Source organism: Mobula hypostoma, chromosome 11 (assembly GCF_963921235.1).
Source record: "Mobula hypostoma chromosome 11, sMobHyp1.1, whole genome shotgun sequence".
NCBI lineage: Eukaryota > Metazoa > Chordata > Chondrichthyes > Myliobatiformes > Myliobatidae > Mobula > Mobula hypostoma.
In genome coordinates, this window is record NC_086107.1 from 48,921,638 (window position 1) to 48,936,670 (window position 15,033).

Here is a 15,033-nt window from a genome sequence, read left to right on the forward strand (position 1 = left end):
CATTCTTGGTCTGCTAAATTTTCTAACCCTAATTGGGCTGGGCATTTAGTGTGTCCAGTGCTAATTCAAAGGGGAGAAAGCTTTCTGTTGATGTACAGTACTTCTCTCACAAGATAAGCATGTCAGCATTTAAACTGGAAAGATCGTCCATGACTAGGTGCAAACTGTTGCTGATGCTTAATTAGTTTGAAATGAGGGGTGTATTTGCTTTTTATTTGGCAACTATAAGGAACTGATCCTAATAGGTGTTTGCACTCTTAGAAAGTTGGGGTGCAGGCCATTGAATCGACTTTGCCCAGTGTGGTCATGTCAAGTGGAAGTTAAGGATCCTCTATTAAAGTTGGTATTATGGGGGAGTTGATGATTTGGAGGTATAGTCCTGGTTGGTGGAATATTAGATGCCGATTTGCAATAATTTATGTCAACAAATGTTTATGATTATTGTTGAAGTTATATTTGACATTTAAGCAACTAGGAGGTCCAGGTAATCAACCATACAAAACAACTTCCACGTGTATAACTCCTAGCAAAATGCCCCAAGACTGCTTGCAGGGGTGTCATACAGAATGGAATTTGGTCCACCACATTTTCTACAATTTCTCTCAAACCCTTTGTCACCTCTTCTGATTGTATAATCATGTACAGAGATGTTCAGAGGAATCTGTGGAAGGATTGAAAGCAAAGACAAGAATTTTAAAACCAAAGTGTGAGTCAGTGTAACTAAGAGATGATGAACATATGTTTTCTACATGTTAGGACATGATAGAGAAGTTTACCTGCTTTCAGGTCCTCGACATTAGAAAAAGATAACTCAGGTTTGGAAGCTTAGGAGTGGAAAAAAAAGGCTTGTATCGGGGAGCTGAAGCAGTTGAGTTGGGCAATATTAGGGAAGTGAAAATAAGCAGGTTTTGTCCCAGTACAGAATTGTGGTCCAAAGCTTTATTATGGCTCCAATGTTTAAGCTGCCTGATTCAGTTTTGGACATTTGTCAAGAAGAGAGATGGAGAGAAGATGTTTGCCCATCCAGTACTAGAAGTTTGACGAGGTATCTGACAATTTAGACTTGGTGGAGAGATCAAGACAGAGGCAGAACTGGATGTTACCAATGTATGAATACTGCTGTTTTCAAATAATGTTTAGTGGCAGCAAGTATAGACTCACGGGGGGTTACAACAGGTAACAGCGCGGTGCCAAAGCTGGGAATTTTGTGACCACCTTTGGATTGGTAGGAAGCAAACAACTGAAGTTCCACCTGATGAGTCAACAGAGAAGCTGTGTCGTTTGGTCAACCATGGTAGAGAACATTGATGAGAGATTGTCATTTGTAACTTCGATCAGATCCTTTTCATCCTGCAGCATGAGAGGAAATCTGATTGAAGGGATCTTAATAAGAAATTTTAGGTAAAGAAAATGAATTTGAGAGGCTGAAATATGTTCAAGAACTTTGGAATGGAAAGAGATTAGAGATGGAAATGCGAGGACTGATGGGATCAGTAGTTACTTTTAAGGAGTGATGGCAATTTTAATATAGAGTGTGGGTTGGTACTTGAACAGTGTGGAAGACAGTATGGTGTTTATGGGAGTAAAAAAGCAAGAGATTGGAGAGAAATGAAAAGAAGGCAAGCATGGAGAGGCTAGAAATTCTCATTCCATATGGACACATAACAAAAAGCTGAATTAACTCTAATTCTTATAAAGTTAGAGGCAGGATTTTAAGAGCAGTGGCTCAACTCAGTATTCCATACAGGTACTTATAAAATAGTTTTAATCAATGTGAATAATATAGCATGAGTCTTGCAAAAATGGCTGAGTGAACTGGAATTCAAATCCAGAAAACAATTACTCGATCTGTTCCAACCCATAGAGAGAGAGCCGCACACAATTCTGAAATCTGCAAGTGTAGGGTGTGAGGCATCTAACTAACAGCAGAGGGAGCTGTAGGAGGAAAATCCAAAGGGCCGAACCACATTAGATGTCCGGAAAAGCACAGTGCTCGGCCTGTTGACTAGTTTATCAGAATTGTCTGGATCGAGTGGATCTAGTATTGCCTTTGTAGTATAGTCCCACAAAAGATCTCTTCAACAGGATCAAAACAATATAGATCACAGTGCCTCCTAATGCGAGTCCAACTGTAATGACAGCGTAGTTAGCACCTTGGATGAAAAAGGAAAGAGTATTTAAATCCTAAAATGTTACACAACAACAACATGTTGGTATTGCAGCATTCTGTTTTTACATCAGAGACATTAACTTTTGAGGGGGAATGGCAATAACTTTCAGATTTACTGACTGGTGGTTTCAGGATCGAGACTGAAATAATATTTAAACAATGTAAGCCACTTCTTAAAAACTGAAATTCTATCTATTGCCTTGATATTTTAAAATATGTAATAGAAAGGTTAGAGAAAGCACAGGACACAAAACAGAAAACGCTGGAAAACTCTGGTCAGACAGCATTTGTGAGAAGAAACAGTTAACATTTCAGGTCTGAAACTCTTCGTTCTAATTGAGGGAGAAAACACTTAGCCTTGGTAGCGAAAAGAAGGTGAAGGAAGGCAGAGGATGGAATGAAGAGAATTTCCCTGACAGGGTGAAATAATAGGGCAGTTAAGTCCCTATGTTTGTCAGTTGCTAATGTTGTAGAACGGTCTATTGCAAAATGCAGGTTAAACCACATTATACAAAAGAAGGAAAAGAAATTTTGTTTGGTTGAGGGTTACGGGGTGAAGGTGGGAAAATGGGGATGACAGCAAAATAAATCAACCATGCTTGAATGCTGGAGCAGACTCCATGGGTCAAATGGCTTAACTCTGCTGCTCTATATCATGTGGTGTTTTGAAAATAAGGTATGGCAAGCAAAAAAAAAGACAGTGCTGATGCAACTAGACAAAGAGTGAGTTGTCTAAAATTGGAGAATTCAATATAGAGTTCTACAGGCTGCAAATGTGCCCAGAAGGAAGGCAAGACCCAGTTTCCCAAGCTTCCTTTAGGAAGTCAGAGGAATGGGGAAAACTGGGAGTGGGTTGTTGATTTAAAGTAGCAGGCAACTGGAAGGTCATGCTCACACCTGTGAACTGAGTGGATAGGCTCTGCAAACACGCAATCTGTGTTTAGTTCTTCTGTGTAGCGGTCACAACATGACTACAAAATACTGTACACTATATTGGAAGAAGTGCAAATGAATTGTTACCATACATAGAAAATAGGTGCAGGAGTAGGCCATTCGGCCCTTCAAGCCTGCATCACCATTCAATATGATCATGGCTTATCATCCAACTCAGAACACTGTACCTGCCTTCCCTCCATACCCCTTGATCCCTTTAGCCACAAGGGCCATATCTAACTCCCTCTTAAATATAGCCAATGAACTGGCCTCAACTGTTTCCTGTGGCAGAGAATTCCATAGATTCACCACTCTCTGTGTGAAGAAGTTTTTCCTCATCTCAGTCCTAAAAGGCTTCCCCTTTATCCTCAAACTGTGACCCCCTCGTTCTGGACTTTCCCAACATCGGGAACAATCTTCCTACATCTAGCCTGTCCAATCCCTTTAGAATTTTATACGTTTCAGTAAGATTCCCCCCTCCATCTTTTAAATTCCAGAGAGTATAAGCCTAGTCGATCCAGTCTTTCATCATATGAAAGTCCTGCCATCCCAGAAATCAATTTGGTGAACCTTCTTTGTACTCCCTCTATGGCAAGAATGTCTTTCCTCAGATTAGGGGACCAAAACTGCACACAATACTCCAGGTGTGGTCTCACCAAGGCCTCGTACAACTGCAGTAGTACCTCCTTGCTCCTGTACTCGAATCCTCTTGCTATGAATGCCAGCATACCATTCGCCTTTTTCACTGCCTGCTGTACCTGCATGCCCACTTTCAATGACTGGTGTATAATGACACCCAGGTCTCGTTGCACCTCCCCTTTTCCTAATTGGCCACCATTCAAATAATAATCTGTTTCCTGTTCTTGCCACCAAAGTGGATAACCTCACATTTATCCACATTAAATTGCATCTGCCATGAATCTACCTGGAAAAACTCTGTCCTGCTGGATCATGGAAATAGAAAAGGTGAAAGAACCTCTGTGGTTGTGTGGGAATGTGCCTTATGACAGGAAGTGGGTGACAGGGATGGAAAAGTAGACTAGACCAGAGAACCACAAAGGGAGAGATCTCTTTGAAATGTTGAAAGGGGAGGGCAATGTGTGTCGGGTGATGGAGTTAGCAGAAATTGCAAAAGAGGATCCATCAAATGCAGAGAATGGCAGGAAGGTAAGGGCCTGGCAGACTCTAAATTTTTCATTATCTTTTCCTTATCCAGTTTTGGACTTGACTGAAGTCATTTATTTTAAAAATTTGTTATAGAAACTAAATGTCTGCAAACTGGGTCGCAAGTTATCTCCATATCACAAATTAGTCACCCACAAATCCTATTCAGGTGTAATGGATGAGGGCTAAGTTAATGTAAATTCTGCAAAATAGATTGGCACTTGTTAGGCATCTATTAAAATTAGGCCTTAGTCATTTTAATTATAACGTGCATCTTTGGGGTTTCCCTGTGAATTCCTTTTTGCAGCATTCGCTATTACTAGCAGAATTCACCTAACTGATCAGGCATCTTTAACTGAGCATTCATAGACTGGTGACATTTGTCAATTAACTGAGGTGAATAAACAAAGGCCGCTTTTGCTGAGTGTGCCACCTGTGTGGTGTGTCTTCCAGAGGCTGATACCAGCCATCTACCATTTTCCTATGTACACCTAGGGAGAAAGGATGATGTATTGAATCATTCCCTACAGAATAAATACAGTGCCTTTAAAAATATTCACCCCCTTGGAAGTTTCCATGTATTACTGTTTTACATCATTGAATCACAGTGGATTTAATTTGACTTTTTTGACGCTGATCTACAGGAAAAGACTTCTGGTTCAAAGTGATAATGGATCTCTACAAAGTGATCTAAATTAATTACAAATATAAAACATAAAATAATTGATTGCAAAAGTATTCACCCCTTTCAAATCAGTATTTAGCAGATGCACCATTAGCAGCAATTACAGCCTTGAGTCTGTATGGATAGGTCTGTTTCAGCTTTCCACATCTGGACACTACAATTTTTACCCATTCTTCTTTACAAAACTGCTCAAGCTCTGTCAGATTGCATGGAGATTGTGAGCAAACAGCCATTTTCAAGTCCAGCCACAAATTCTCAATTTGATTGAGGTCTGCACTCTGACTTGGGCACTCCAGGGCATTAACTTTCAGGTTTTTAAGCCAATGCTGTGTAGCTTGGACTTCATGCTTGGGATTATTGTCTTGCTGGAAAACAAATCTCCCAAGTCACAGTTCTCTTGCAGACTGCATCAGGTTTTCCTCCAGGATTTCCCTGTATTTTGTTGCATTCGTTTTACCCTCTGCCTTCACAAACTTTGCAGAGCCTGCTGTACTGAAGCATCCCCACAACATGATGCAGCCACCACGCTTCACGTTAGAGATGATGTGCGGTTTAATCTGATGGCCAAAAAGCTCAATTTTGCTTTCATCAGACCACAGAACCTTTTTCCAGCTGACTTCAGAGTCTCTCACATGCCTTCTAGCAAACTAGCTGAGATTTCATGTGAGTTTTTTTTTCAATAGTGGCTTTCTTTTTGCTAATCTCCCATAAAGCTGCAACTGGTGAAGCACACGGGCAACAGTTGTTGTATGTGCAGTCTCTCCCATCTCAGCCATTGAAGCCTGTAACTCCTCCAGAGTTATCATGGGTCTCTTGGCTGCCTCCCTCACAAGTCCCCTTCTTGCATTGTCACTCAGTTTTTGAAGACAGCCTGCTCTAGCAGATTTACAGTTGTGCCATATTCTTTCCATTTCTTGATGACTGACTTAACTGTACACCAAGGGATATTCAGCGACTTAGAAATGTTTTTATATCCAACTCCCGGCTTGTGCTTTTCAATAATCTTTTTGCGGAGTTACTTGGAGTGTTATTTTGTCTTCATGGTGTAGTTTTTGCCGGGATACTGGATCAACAGCAGTTGGACCTTCCAGATACAGATGTATTTTTACTATAATCAATTGAAACACCATGACTACACATGGTGATCTCCATTTAACTAATTATGTGACTTCTAAAACCAATTGACTGCACCAGTGATGATTTGGTGTGTCATAGAAAGGGGGTGAATACTTATAGAATCAATTATTTTGTGTTTTATATTTTAATTGAGATTAAATTGATATTTTAATTGAGCATAGAAGGTTGAGGGGGGACTTGATAGAGGTATTTAAAATTATGAGGGGGGTAGATAGAGTTGACGTGGACAGGCTTTTTCCATTGAGAGTGGGAGAGATTCAAACAAGAAGACATAAGTTGAGAGTTAAAGGGCAAAAGTTTAGGGGTAACATGAGAGGGAAGTTCTTTACTCAGAGAGTGGTAGCTGTGTGGAACGAGCTTCCAGCAGAAGTGGTTGAGGCAGGTTCGATGTTGTCGTTTAAAGTTAAATTGGACAGCTATATGGACAGGAAAGGAATGGAGGGTTATGGACTGAGTGCAGGTCGGTGGGACTAGGTGAGAGTAAGAGTTTGGCACAGACTAGAAGGGCCGAGATGGCCTGTTTCGGTGCTGTAATTGTTATATGGTGATGTGGTTAGTTGGTAAAGTTTTCACTTTGACACGAAAGTGTCTCTTTCTGTTGATCAGTGTCAAAAAATGCCAAATTAAATCCACTGTGATTCAATGTTGTAAAATGATAAAACATGGAAACTTCCAATGCAGGTGAATACTTTTTATAGGCATGATGTATGAATATAATGTTACGAATGTTTAAGCAAGCCCTGCCCTGTGACTCATGGGCAAGTATACTTCCTGGTAATACTGACCTGGAAAATTTGAAGTTGACTAACTTCTAGATTAACTCAATACGCTACATCAGCTCTGTAGCCATTTCTACTGCGTTTGGACCTTGAATCAAGTACAAGACCGTACCTTGCTGTGATGGGCCTTCATCATTCAAATACCATGTTTAGGGAGATGAACAAATGTAGGGAAAATTGCTCGATTCAGGCTCAAATCTGAATGCCATTAAATGTAAATGAGCCAATTTCACTGGGCTTTTGTGGCCCTGCTGCAGGAACAGGCAAGTGCATTGCAGTAGTCTTGTGTAAGAGATGTCATATTTCCTGTTTTGCATGGCGTGGAGCCAATAGCAGGTGTGAGTTAAATCCAGCTACTTCTTCATATCTGTTGTTCTCTAACTGCTATTGTTAGAAAACTAACAGAACACCAGCATATGCTGCCTGTCTGGCTGGAGACTAGGAGATTGCACGGAAAACACAAGATTCCTATCATGATAATAGGATTCCATTCACATACAAGGAATTGATTTGTATTGATGGCTTCTAAGAACCTTTTGCATTATATTGGAATGCTCAACAGCATATCATTGATGTGACAAATAATTTGTAGTTAATTCTTTACATTTTCTCTACAGTATCTGAATTATTTTGGTTAAGTAAAAGAAAAGCACTGTCGATGATGGAAATCTGAAATAAAGAAAGGAGAACTTTGTAGGTTCGATAGCAAATTCTTTTAATAATTGGTTGAAGTATTAACTGTTTTTTTCCCTCTCAGCTGAAGCTGACAGACCTGTTAATTGTTTCCAGTACTTTTGGCCTTTGCCTAATTTCCAGCATCGGCAGTGTTTTTTTTTAATCTGTTGATTCTTTCACAATGACTGAGTGACTCTCACCAATGAGTCATAAGGAGTGGTGGGCTCCAGGTCTGATCCCAGTGAAAAGTTTGTTATAAACAGAGTCTGGATCAAGGGAAAGAAAACCTGTTTCTCATTGCTATTGGTAATCTATAGTGAAACCAGGATTGGGTATATGGAGCAGAATAGCCACCTTCGACAGGATAGCCACCATTGAGGCTTGGAGGAGAATAGTGTCCATTTCAGCAAGGTCAGTCTCTGAACCATATTCTCACAAGGGATCAATAACGCTTGGGAAAAGAAATCAACATTTTAATTCTCACCAAAGTCACTCTCCTTTGTAATGTGAACTGGTCCAGCGCTGACTCGTTGCATGTTTGACTGATAGGCTTGCGAACCACTGCTGGAGCGACATCCCAGTGTGCATGAGCTGGAGCTGGACGTATGGGCACATAACTGGACGCTGCAAGTAACAAACACCTGAAGGAGAAAACATACTGATTGGCATTGTATTAGCTTTTGATGAGAGAGACCCTAAGAGCAAGCGATCACATATTTGATCCCCGAGTCTAGTTTTGTTTCTCTGGCAATATTATCTGATGTTCCTCCCTCTCTCAAAAGCAAGAGGAGAAAAACATTTTATGTACATATCTTCTGTAACCTTTGTTTTATGATTCTCCATCAGTAATGTTCTTAGGAAAGGAAATCTGTCATCTACAGTATATACACCTCCAGATCCACCAAACTGGTCAACTTCTAATTACTTCCTTAGTCCAGCTGACAATTAGGAATGAACACTAAATACTCATGCAGCAGGGTCCCCCCCTCTACACACAACAGAGACTGATGAAGTTTGGCACCAACAGCATCACAGGAGTGGCCAGTCAGTGTTGTGCTCAATGTTAGACTGCCTTAAGGACTGCAGCTCTGGATTTTTCCTTGGGGAAGGCTTCAGGAGTAAACCCCATGAGTGAGTATAGCAACAAGGTTTGAGATCATAGTTTTCCTTTCCCTAGATGAACTGCCAACCGCAGCTGCACAACAACTGCCCGAAGCAACTGGTTTTAAGCCACTGGTATCCCACCTTTGCCACTTCTCCTGTCAGTAGGAATGGTTCTGCTAGGCTTACTAGCTAAGACATATGTGAAGGCCAGGAGCTGGACTTAGGTTGTCAGAGACTATTTGAGAGTCATGCCATTAGAAGCATGTAATAGGTAGTGGGAACTTATCCCCACTATCTGCCTCCACTATGATAACCTTAAGGAACCTGTACCCTGTGAACAAAAAAAAAATTATCTAATTCCTAGAAGGTCCTTGGCAATCTTCAAGAGTTGACTCCTATTTACAGGCAAGGAGGGTTGGTGGTATTGTGGGAGAGATGTGGAGAAGCAGGGTTTAACGTTGGAGGCCCAGCAACACAGAACATTTACCTGAAGAGAATTAACAAGTTTTGTACTTGTATGTGCTGTTTTTCCCTTCAGCTAGTCTAAGTCTTCCTCTTTGATTCTCGGCTAAATTAGTTGCCATGGTCAAGTTATCACTTCCAACAAGTTTGTTGGAATTCTACAACTCATCTAACAATGCCATTGAGAATTGTGACACAACAAAAATGCAAAACAAATTAACTTGCTTATGTTCAAGCTATGCCTTTTTCATATGAATTGGCTGAAAGCAGAGCATAGAGATTAGTTTTAACCAACAAAGTCAGATTATTTTGATCTTTGAGGAACAAACATGCATAAATTTGACTATTAAATAAATGGTTTAAATATGCCACCAGACTGGTCTAAGCTGAGTTATAAACAACCCTGGTTCTTGCATCACAATTCATTTTAATGTTGTCATTTACAGTAATAATATGCTTTCTCGGGAGTTCACAATTTTGAGTACGACCTGGGATTTGGAAGAGGAAAATATACTGGTGTCACTCTCTGACACTAATACTAAAGCACAGTAATGTAGATGGCGTAATTCTGAAATCAAACCAGAACATGTGAGAACATATGAACTAGATGCTGGAGTACACCCGTCAGCTCCCTGGACTTGCTCCACCATTCAAAAAGATTGTGGCTAATCTTTTACTTCAGCATCACTTCCCTGCTCTAATTCCATATCCCTTGATTCCAGTAATATCGATAAAGCTACTAAACTATCAAACACACTCTGACTGATCTTCCATAGCACCGTAAATTGTAACATGTAGATAGAATCGATGGGGGTGAGTGTGATGGATAGAATTCGTGTATATGGGGGGGGGGGGATTAAAATGTAAAAGTGTGCTTGATAAAGGCATTATACTCAGTGGGCGGAAGGGCCAGTTCTTGTGCTCTATTACCTAAATTCATGTATTTAAATAGCATTAAATTACATATTAAATGAATCTACAAATATGAAACTATTCGAGTGCCATAAAAATCCATCTGGCGCACTAACGCATTTCAGAATATCTGCCAAGCTAATGTGGTCTGGCCAAGACTGACTATTTAACTCTTAACTGCCTCCAACTTGCAGTGAAGGATGGATAACAAACATGGATGGTGCTCATCCATGAACGAATAAGGAAGAAGTTCCAACACTTGTTCAAGCAGTAGCTAGAAACACAACATAACTTTTTTTTTGACAATTTGAAAGAAATTGGATTGAAAAATATTGCGGTTTTAAAGGTAGATGCAGAGAGGTAAGAAAACTGTTGTGTTTGAGATTGTATAGGTGTACAATAAAGATAGAAAATGCAAGAAATATTCAGCAGACCAGGAAGCAAATGTGAAAAGAGAAACGGAATTAGCTTTTTAGATCCCAGACCCTTCATCGGATGAAGGTCTGGGACCTGAATCTTCAGCTCTGTTTCCCTTTCCGTAGGTGCTACCTGACCTACTGAGTGCTTGTAGCATTTTCTGCTATGTGATAAGAGTTAATACAGTTGATTGACCTTTGGAGACATTCACATGTACAGTAGTAGTAGAGTTAGAAAGAGCACATCAGGGAATCAGTGAGTTAAAGGAACAAGAGTCAAACGATTGAACAAAAACAGTCTGGAGCATAACTGTAATAAATATGAAATGATGCTCTGTTTATAAGTTTATGGCATTCTGTTAATGGATCATTCCAACAGAAATAGACTAACTGGGAATTAAATGTGTGTATTGTTCTTTAACTCCATACTTTAACATGAGGCTAGGTAATATATTCATTTACTGAGCCAATAAATCTTTGATCCTAATTTCTAAATTCTTTTCAAACATGTTACAATACACAAAGTCAAGGTAAAGATGACTTCCAGTGAGTACTGTACCTGGCCGCTGTGCCACGGTAAAGCGGACAGTTTGATGGAGTATACTTTCTCTTTTTTGTTTTCAGTTTGATGTTCCTTTGCTGTGCTGTTATTTAAGCAGCTGTTGCAAACAAAATCAGAAAGAGACTGAGTACTGTTCGATTCCAGACTCTACCTGTTAGCAATGCATTGACTTGACTAAGTTATAGCAGCTTTTACCCTGGCTCAATCACAAACAACCTTGAACTCAGCCCAAATTCACATTAGAATATAATAAAAGTAGGAATTAGTTATATGATTGTCATTGATTAAGTGCACTCTTGACAACTTGATTTGTTTCTTGATCACACTTATTTACTTGTGCACAAGGACAGTTCATGCCTTGTCACCAAACTGTTCTGAGACTCAGAATTGTCAATTATTATACAGATAATTGATCTCATTGAAACTGTGTGCATTTTCCAATTTCATTTTTTTTGCATCTATACTGTAAATACCAATTCACAATACATTTTTTCAGATGTTAATAAAATCTACACATTACTAAAAAAAAACCTCAATTTTAGTAAATTAACACTCCGCTCACTAGTGTGTGCCCAACAAACCTTTATGTATAACTTCGTCTTGGTATGCCTGGTGCCCTTGGGTCCTGAGCTTGAACAAAGAGGCTGTGCAAAGAGGAGCTGGGTTCTCAAGGACTGTATTCAGCACACTGTCTCTGACAACATATCATCTTAACCCTTGCCTTACTGAAACTTCCATATGGACCTTGTCATATATGTAAATAACCTGGATGAAACCACTTGATAAGTAAGTTTGCTGATTGACTTATAGATTGTGAGGCTTGTTGCCCAAGGATATGGGAAACATCGATCAGCTGGAAGGTTGGGTGGAGTGGTGGCAGATGGAATTTAATCCGGTTGCATGTTAGGTAACGCCTTTAGATGTGAGGTAACTCACCTAATACTGGCTAGGCATATATAGTAAATAAGACCAAAAGACATAGGAGCAGAATTAGGCCATTTAGCCCATTGAGTCTGCTCTGACATTCCATCATGGCTGATTTATTATCTCTCTCAATACCACTCTCCTGCCTTCTTCTCATAACTTTTGATGCACTTGCTAAACAAGAACCTATCAACCTCTGCTTTAAATATATTCAATGACGGCCTCCACAGCTGTTTGTGGTAATTAATTCTGCAGATTCACCACCTTCCAGCTAAAGAAATTCTTCCTCATCTCTGCTCTAAATGGGGGTCCATCTATTCTGAGGCTGTGTCCTCTGGTTCTAGACACACCCACTGTAAGAAGCATCCATTGTAGCTAAGCACTGCAATATTCAATAAGTTTCAATGAGATCCCCTTAATTCTTCTAAACTCCACTAAGTACAAGCCCATAGCCATCAAATATATATTCTCATATGCTAACAATTTCATTCCTGGAGTCATTCTCGTGAACCTCCTCTGAACCCTCTCCAATGCCAGCACGTCTTTTCTGATATAAGGGGCCTAAAACAACTCTCAATACTCCAAGTGTGGTCTGACCTCACAAAGCCTCAACATTACATTCTTGCTCTTATTTTCTAGACCTTTTGAAATGAATGCTAACATTCCATTTGCCTTCCTTATCACCAACTCAATCTGCAAGTGAATCTTTAGGGAGTCCTGCCCAAGGACTTCCATGTCCTTTTGCTCCTCTGATATTTCAATTTTCTCTGTTTAGTAAATAGTCTATGCCTTTATTCCTTCTGGCAACGTGCATGACCATTCACTTCCCTGCACTATATTCCATCTGCCACTTTGCCCATTATTCTAATCTGTCTAAGTCCTTGTGCAGACTCACTCCTTCCTCAATATTATCTGCACCTCCACCTATCTTCGTATTGTCTGCAAATTTGGCCACAAAGCTGTCATTTCAGTCATCTAATTATTTGCATATAGTGTGAAAAGAAATGGTCCCAACACCAACACCTGCAGAACACCACGAGTCATTGGCAGCCAATCAGAAAAAACTCCATTTATTCCCACTGTTTGCTTCCTGCCAGGCAGCCAATCTTCTATCCATGATAGTATCTTTCCCGTAATACAATGGGCTCTTGTTAAGCAGCCTCATGTATAGCAAAGGTCAAAGGTCTTCTGAAAATCCAAGTAAACAGTATCCACTGACTCCTTTGTCTATCTTTGCAGCACACACAAAATGCTGGAGGAACTCGGTAGGTCAGGCAGCATCTAAGGAAAAGAGTATGCAGTTGATGTTTCATGCAGAGACTTTTCATCAGGAATTTGTTTATTCTACCTGTTATTTCCTCAAAGAATTCCAACAGACCTGTCGGGCAAGATTTCCCCTTTAGAAAACCATGCTGACTTTGGCCTATTTTATCAGGTGCCTCCAAATACCTCAAAACCTCATCCATAATAATGGGCTCTAACATCTTGCCAACAACTGAAGTCAGGCTAAATGGCTTATAATTTCCTTTCTTCTGCATCCCTCCCTTCTTAAAGAGTGGAGTGACATTTGCAATGTTCCAGTCTTCCAGAACCATTCCAGAATCAAGTGATTCTTGAAAGGTCATTACTAATGCCTCCACAACCTCTTCAGCTACCTCGTTCGGAACCCGAGGGTGCAGTCCATGTGGTCCGGCTGACTTATCTACCTTCAGACTTTAAACTTCCTAAGCACCTTCTCTTTAATAATAGCAACTACATACACTTCTGCCTCCTGACACTCTCTAATATCTGGCATTCTGCTAATGTCTTTCACAGTGAAGATTGATACAAAATACTTCTTCACCATCATTTTCCATCAATCCAATATCCACTCTTGTCTCTCTTGTACTCTTTATATATCCAGGAAAGAAAAAATCTTTTTGTAACCTCTTTTATATTATTGGCTAGCTTACCTGCATATTTCATCTTTTCTCTTTTTTTTTAGTTCTCTTTTGATGTTATTTTAAAAACACATCCCAATCTTCTAATCTCCCATTAATTTTTGCTCTTGTATATGCCCACCCTTTTCCTTTTACTCTCTTTGTATTCCCTTGTTAGTCATGGTTGCCTCATCCTCCCTTTTGAATTCTACTTCATCTTTGGGATGTATCTATCCTGCCCCTTCTAAATTGCCCCCAGAAACACCAGCCATTGCTGACCTGCCTTCATCCCTGCTAGTGTCTTCTTCCAATAAACTTTTGCCAACTCTTCTCTCATGCCTTTGTAATTCCCTTTACTCCACTGTAATACCAATACATCTGACTTTTATCTTCTCCCTCTCAAACTGCAGGTTGAATTCTATTACATTATGATCCCTGTCTCCTTTACCTTAAACTCCCTAATCAAATCTGATTCATTACCCAACGGCCAGTCCTGAATTGCCTTTTGCCTAGTGGGCTCAACCACAAGCTGCTCTAAAAAGTCATCTCGAAGGCATTCTACAAGTGAGAACATAGAGCAGTACAGCATAGGAACAAGCCATTCAGCCCACAATGTTATGACAAAAAACAGTTAAAAAGCAAATCAAAACACCCTAACACTAATCCCTTCTACCTACACCATGTCTATATCCCTCAATCTTCCTTACATCCATGTGCTTATTCATTCTCATCATCCAGCTCCAAACCGATTTTCCCATTCTACCACCCATCACCTGTCCTTATTGCATGCCTTTTCTATCTCCCATTGTAATTTGTATCCCATATCCTGCTTATTATTCAGAGACCTGTATATAACTCTCATCAGGGTCTTTTTACTGCAGCAGTTCTTAACTCTACCCACAAGGATTCTACATCTTCCGACCCTATAGCACCTCTTTCTAAAGATTTTATTTCAATTTTCACCAACAGATCCACTCCACCCCTTCCACCAATGTGCCCTTGGACATTGAGCTCTCAGCTATGATCTTCTTTCAGCCACGTTTCAGTGACACCACAATGTTGTACCTGCCAATCCCTAACTGCACTGCCAGATCATCTACCTGAATCCGTATACTGCGTGAATTCAAATACATTATTAAGGATGAGATGTTGCGGTACTTGGAGGCACATGATAAAATAGGCCAAGGCCAG

At 40.1% G+C, this 15,033-nt stretch overlaps 1 protein-coding gene across 1 annotated transcript in view; it reads right to left on the reverse strand.

The window, feature by feature from the left end:
- Positions 1-58: 58 nt before the first annotated feature.
- Positions 59-15,033, reverse strand: part of LOC134353723 (uncharacterized) — a 45,989-nt gene continuing 31,014 nt past the window's right edge. Inside the window, exons 12-14 of the mRNA XM_063062015.1 lie at positions 10,997-11,096; positions 8,028-8,184; positions 59-2,153 (exon numbers count right to left, since the gene is read on the reverse strand). Of these exons, the coding sequence (XP_062918085.1) occupies positions 2,014-2,153; positions 8,028-8,184; positions 10,997-11,096 (397 nt within the window). The 3' untranslated portion in view covers positions 59-2,013. The remainder of the gene's footprint in view (positions 2,154-8,027; positions 8,185-10,996; positions 11,097-15,033) is intronic.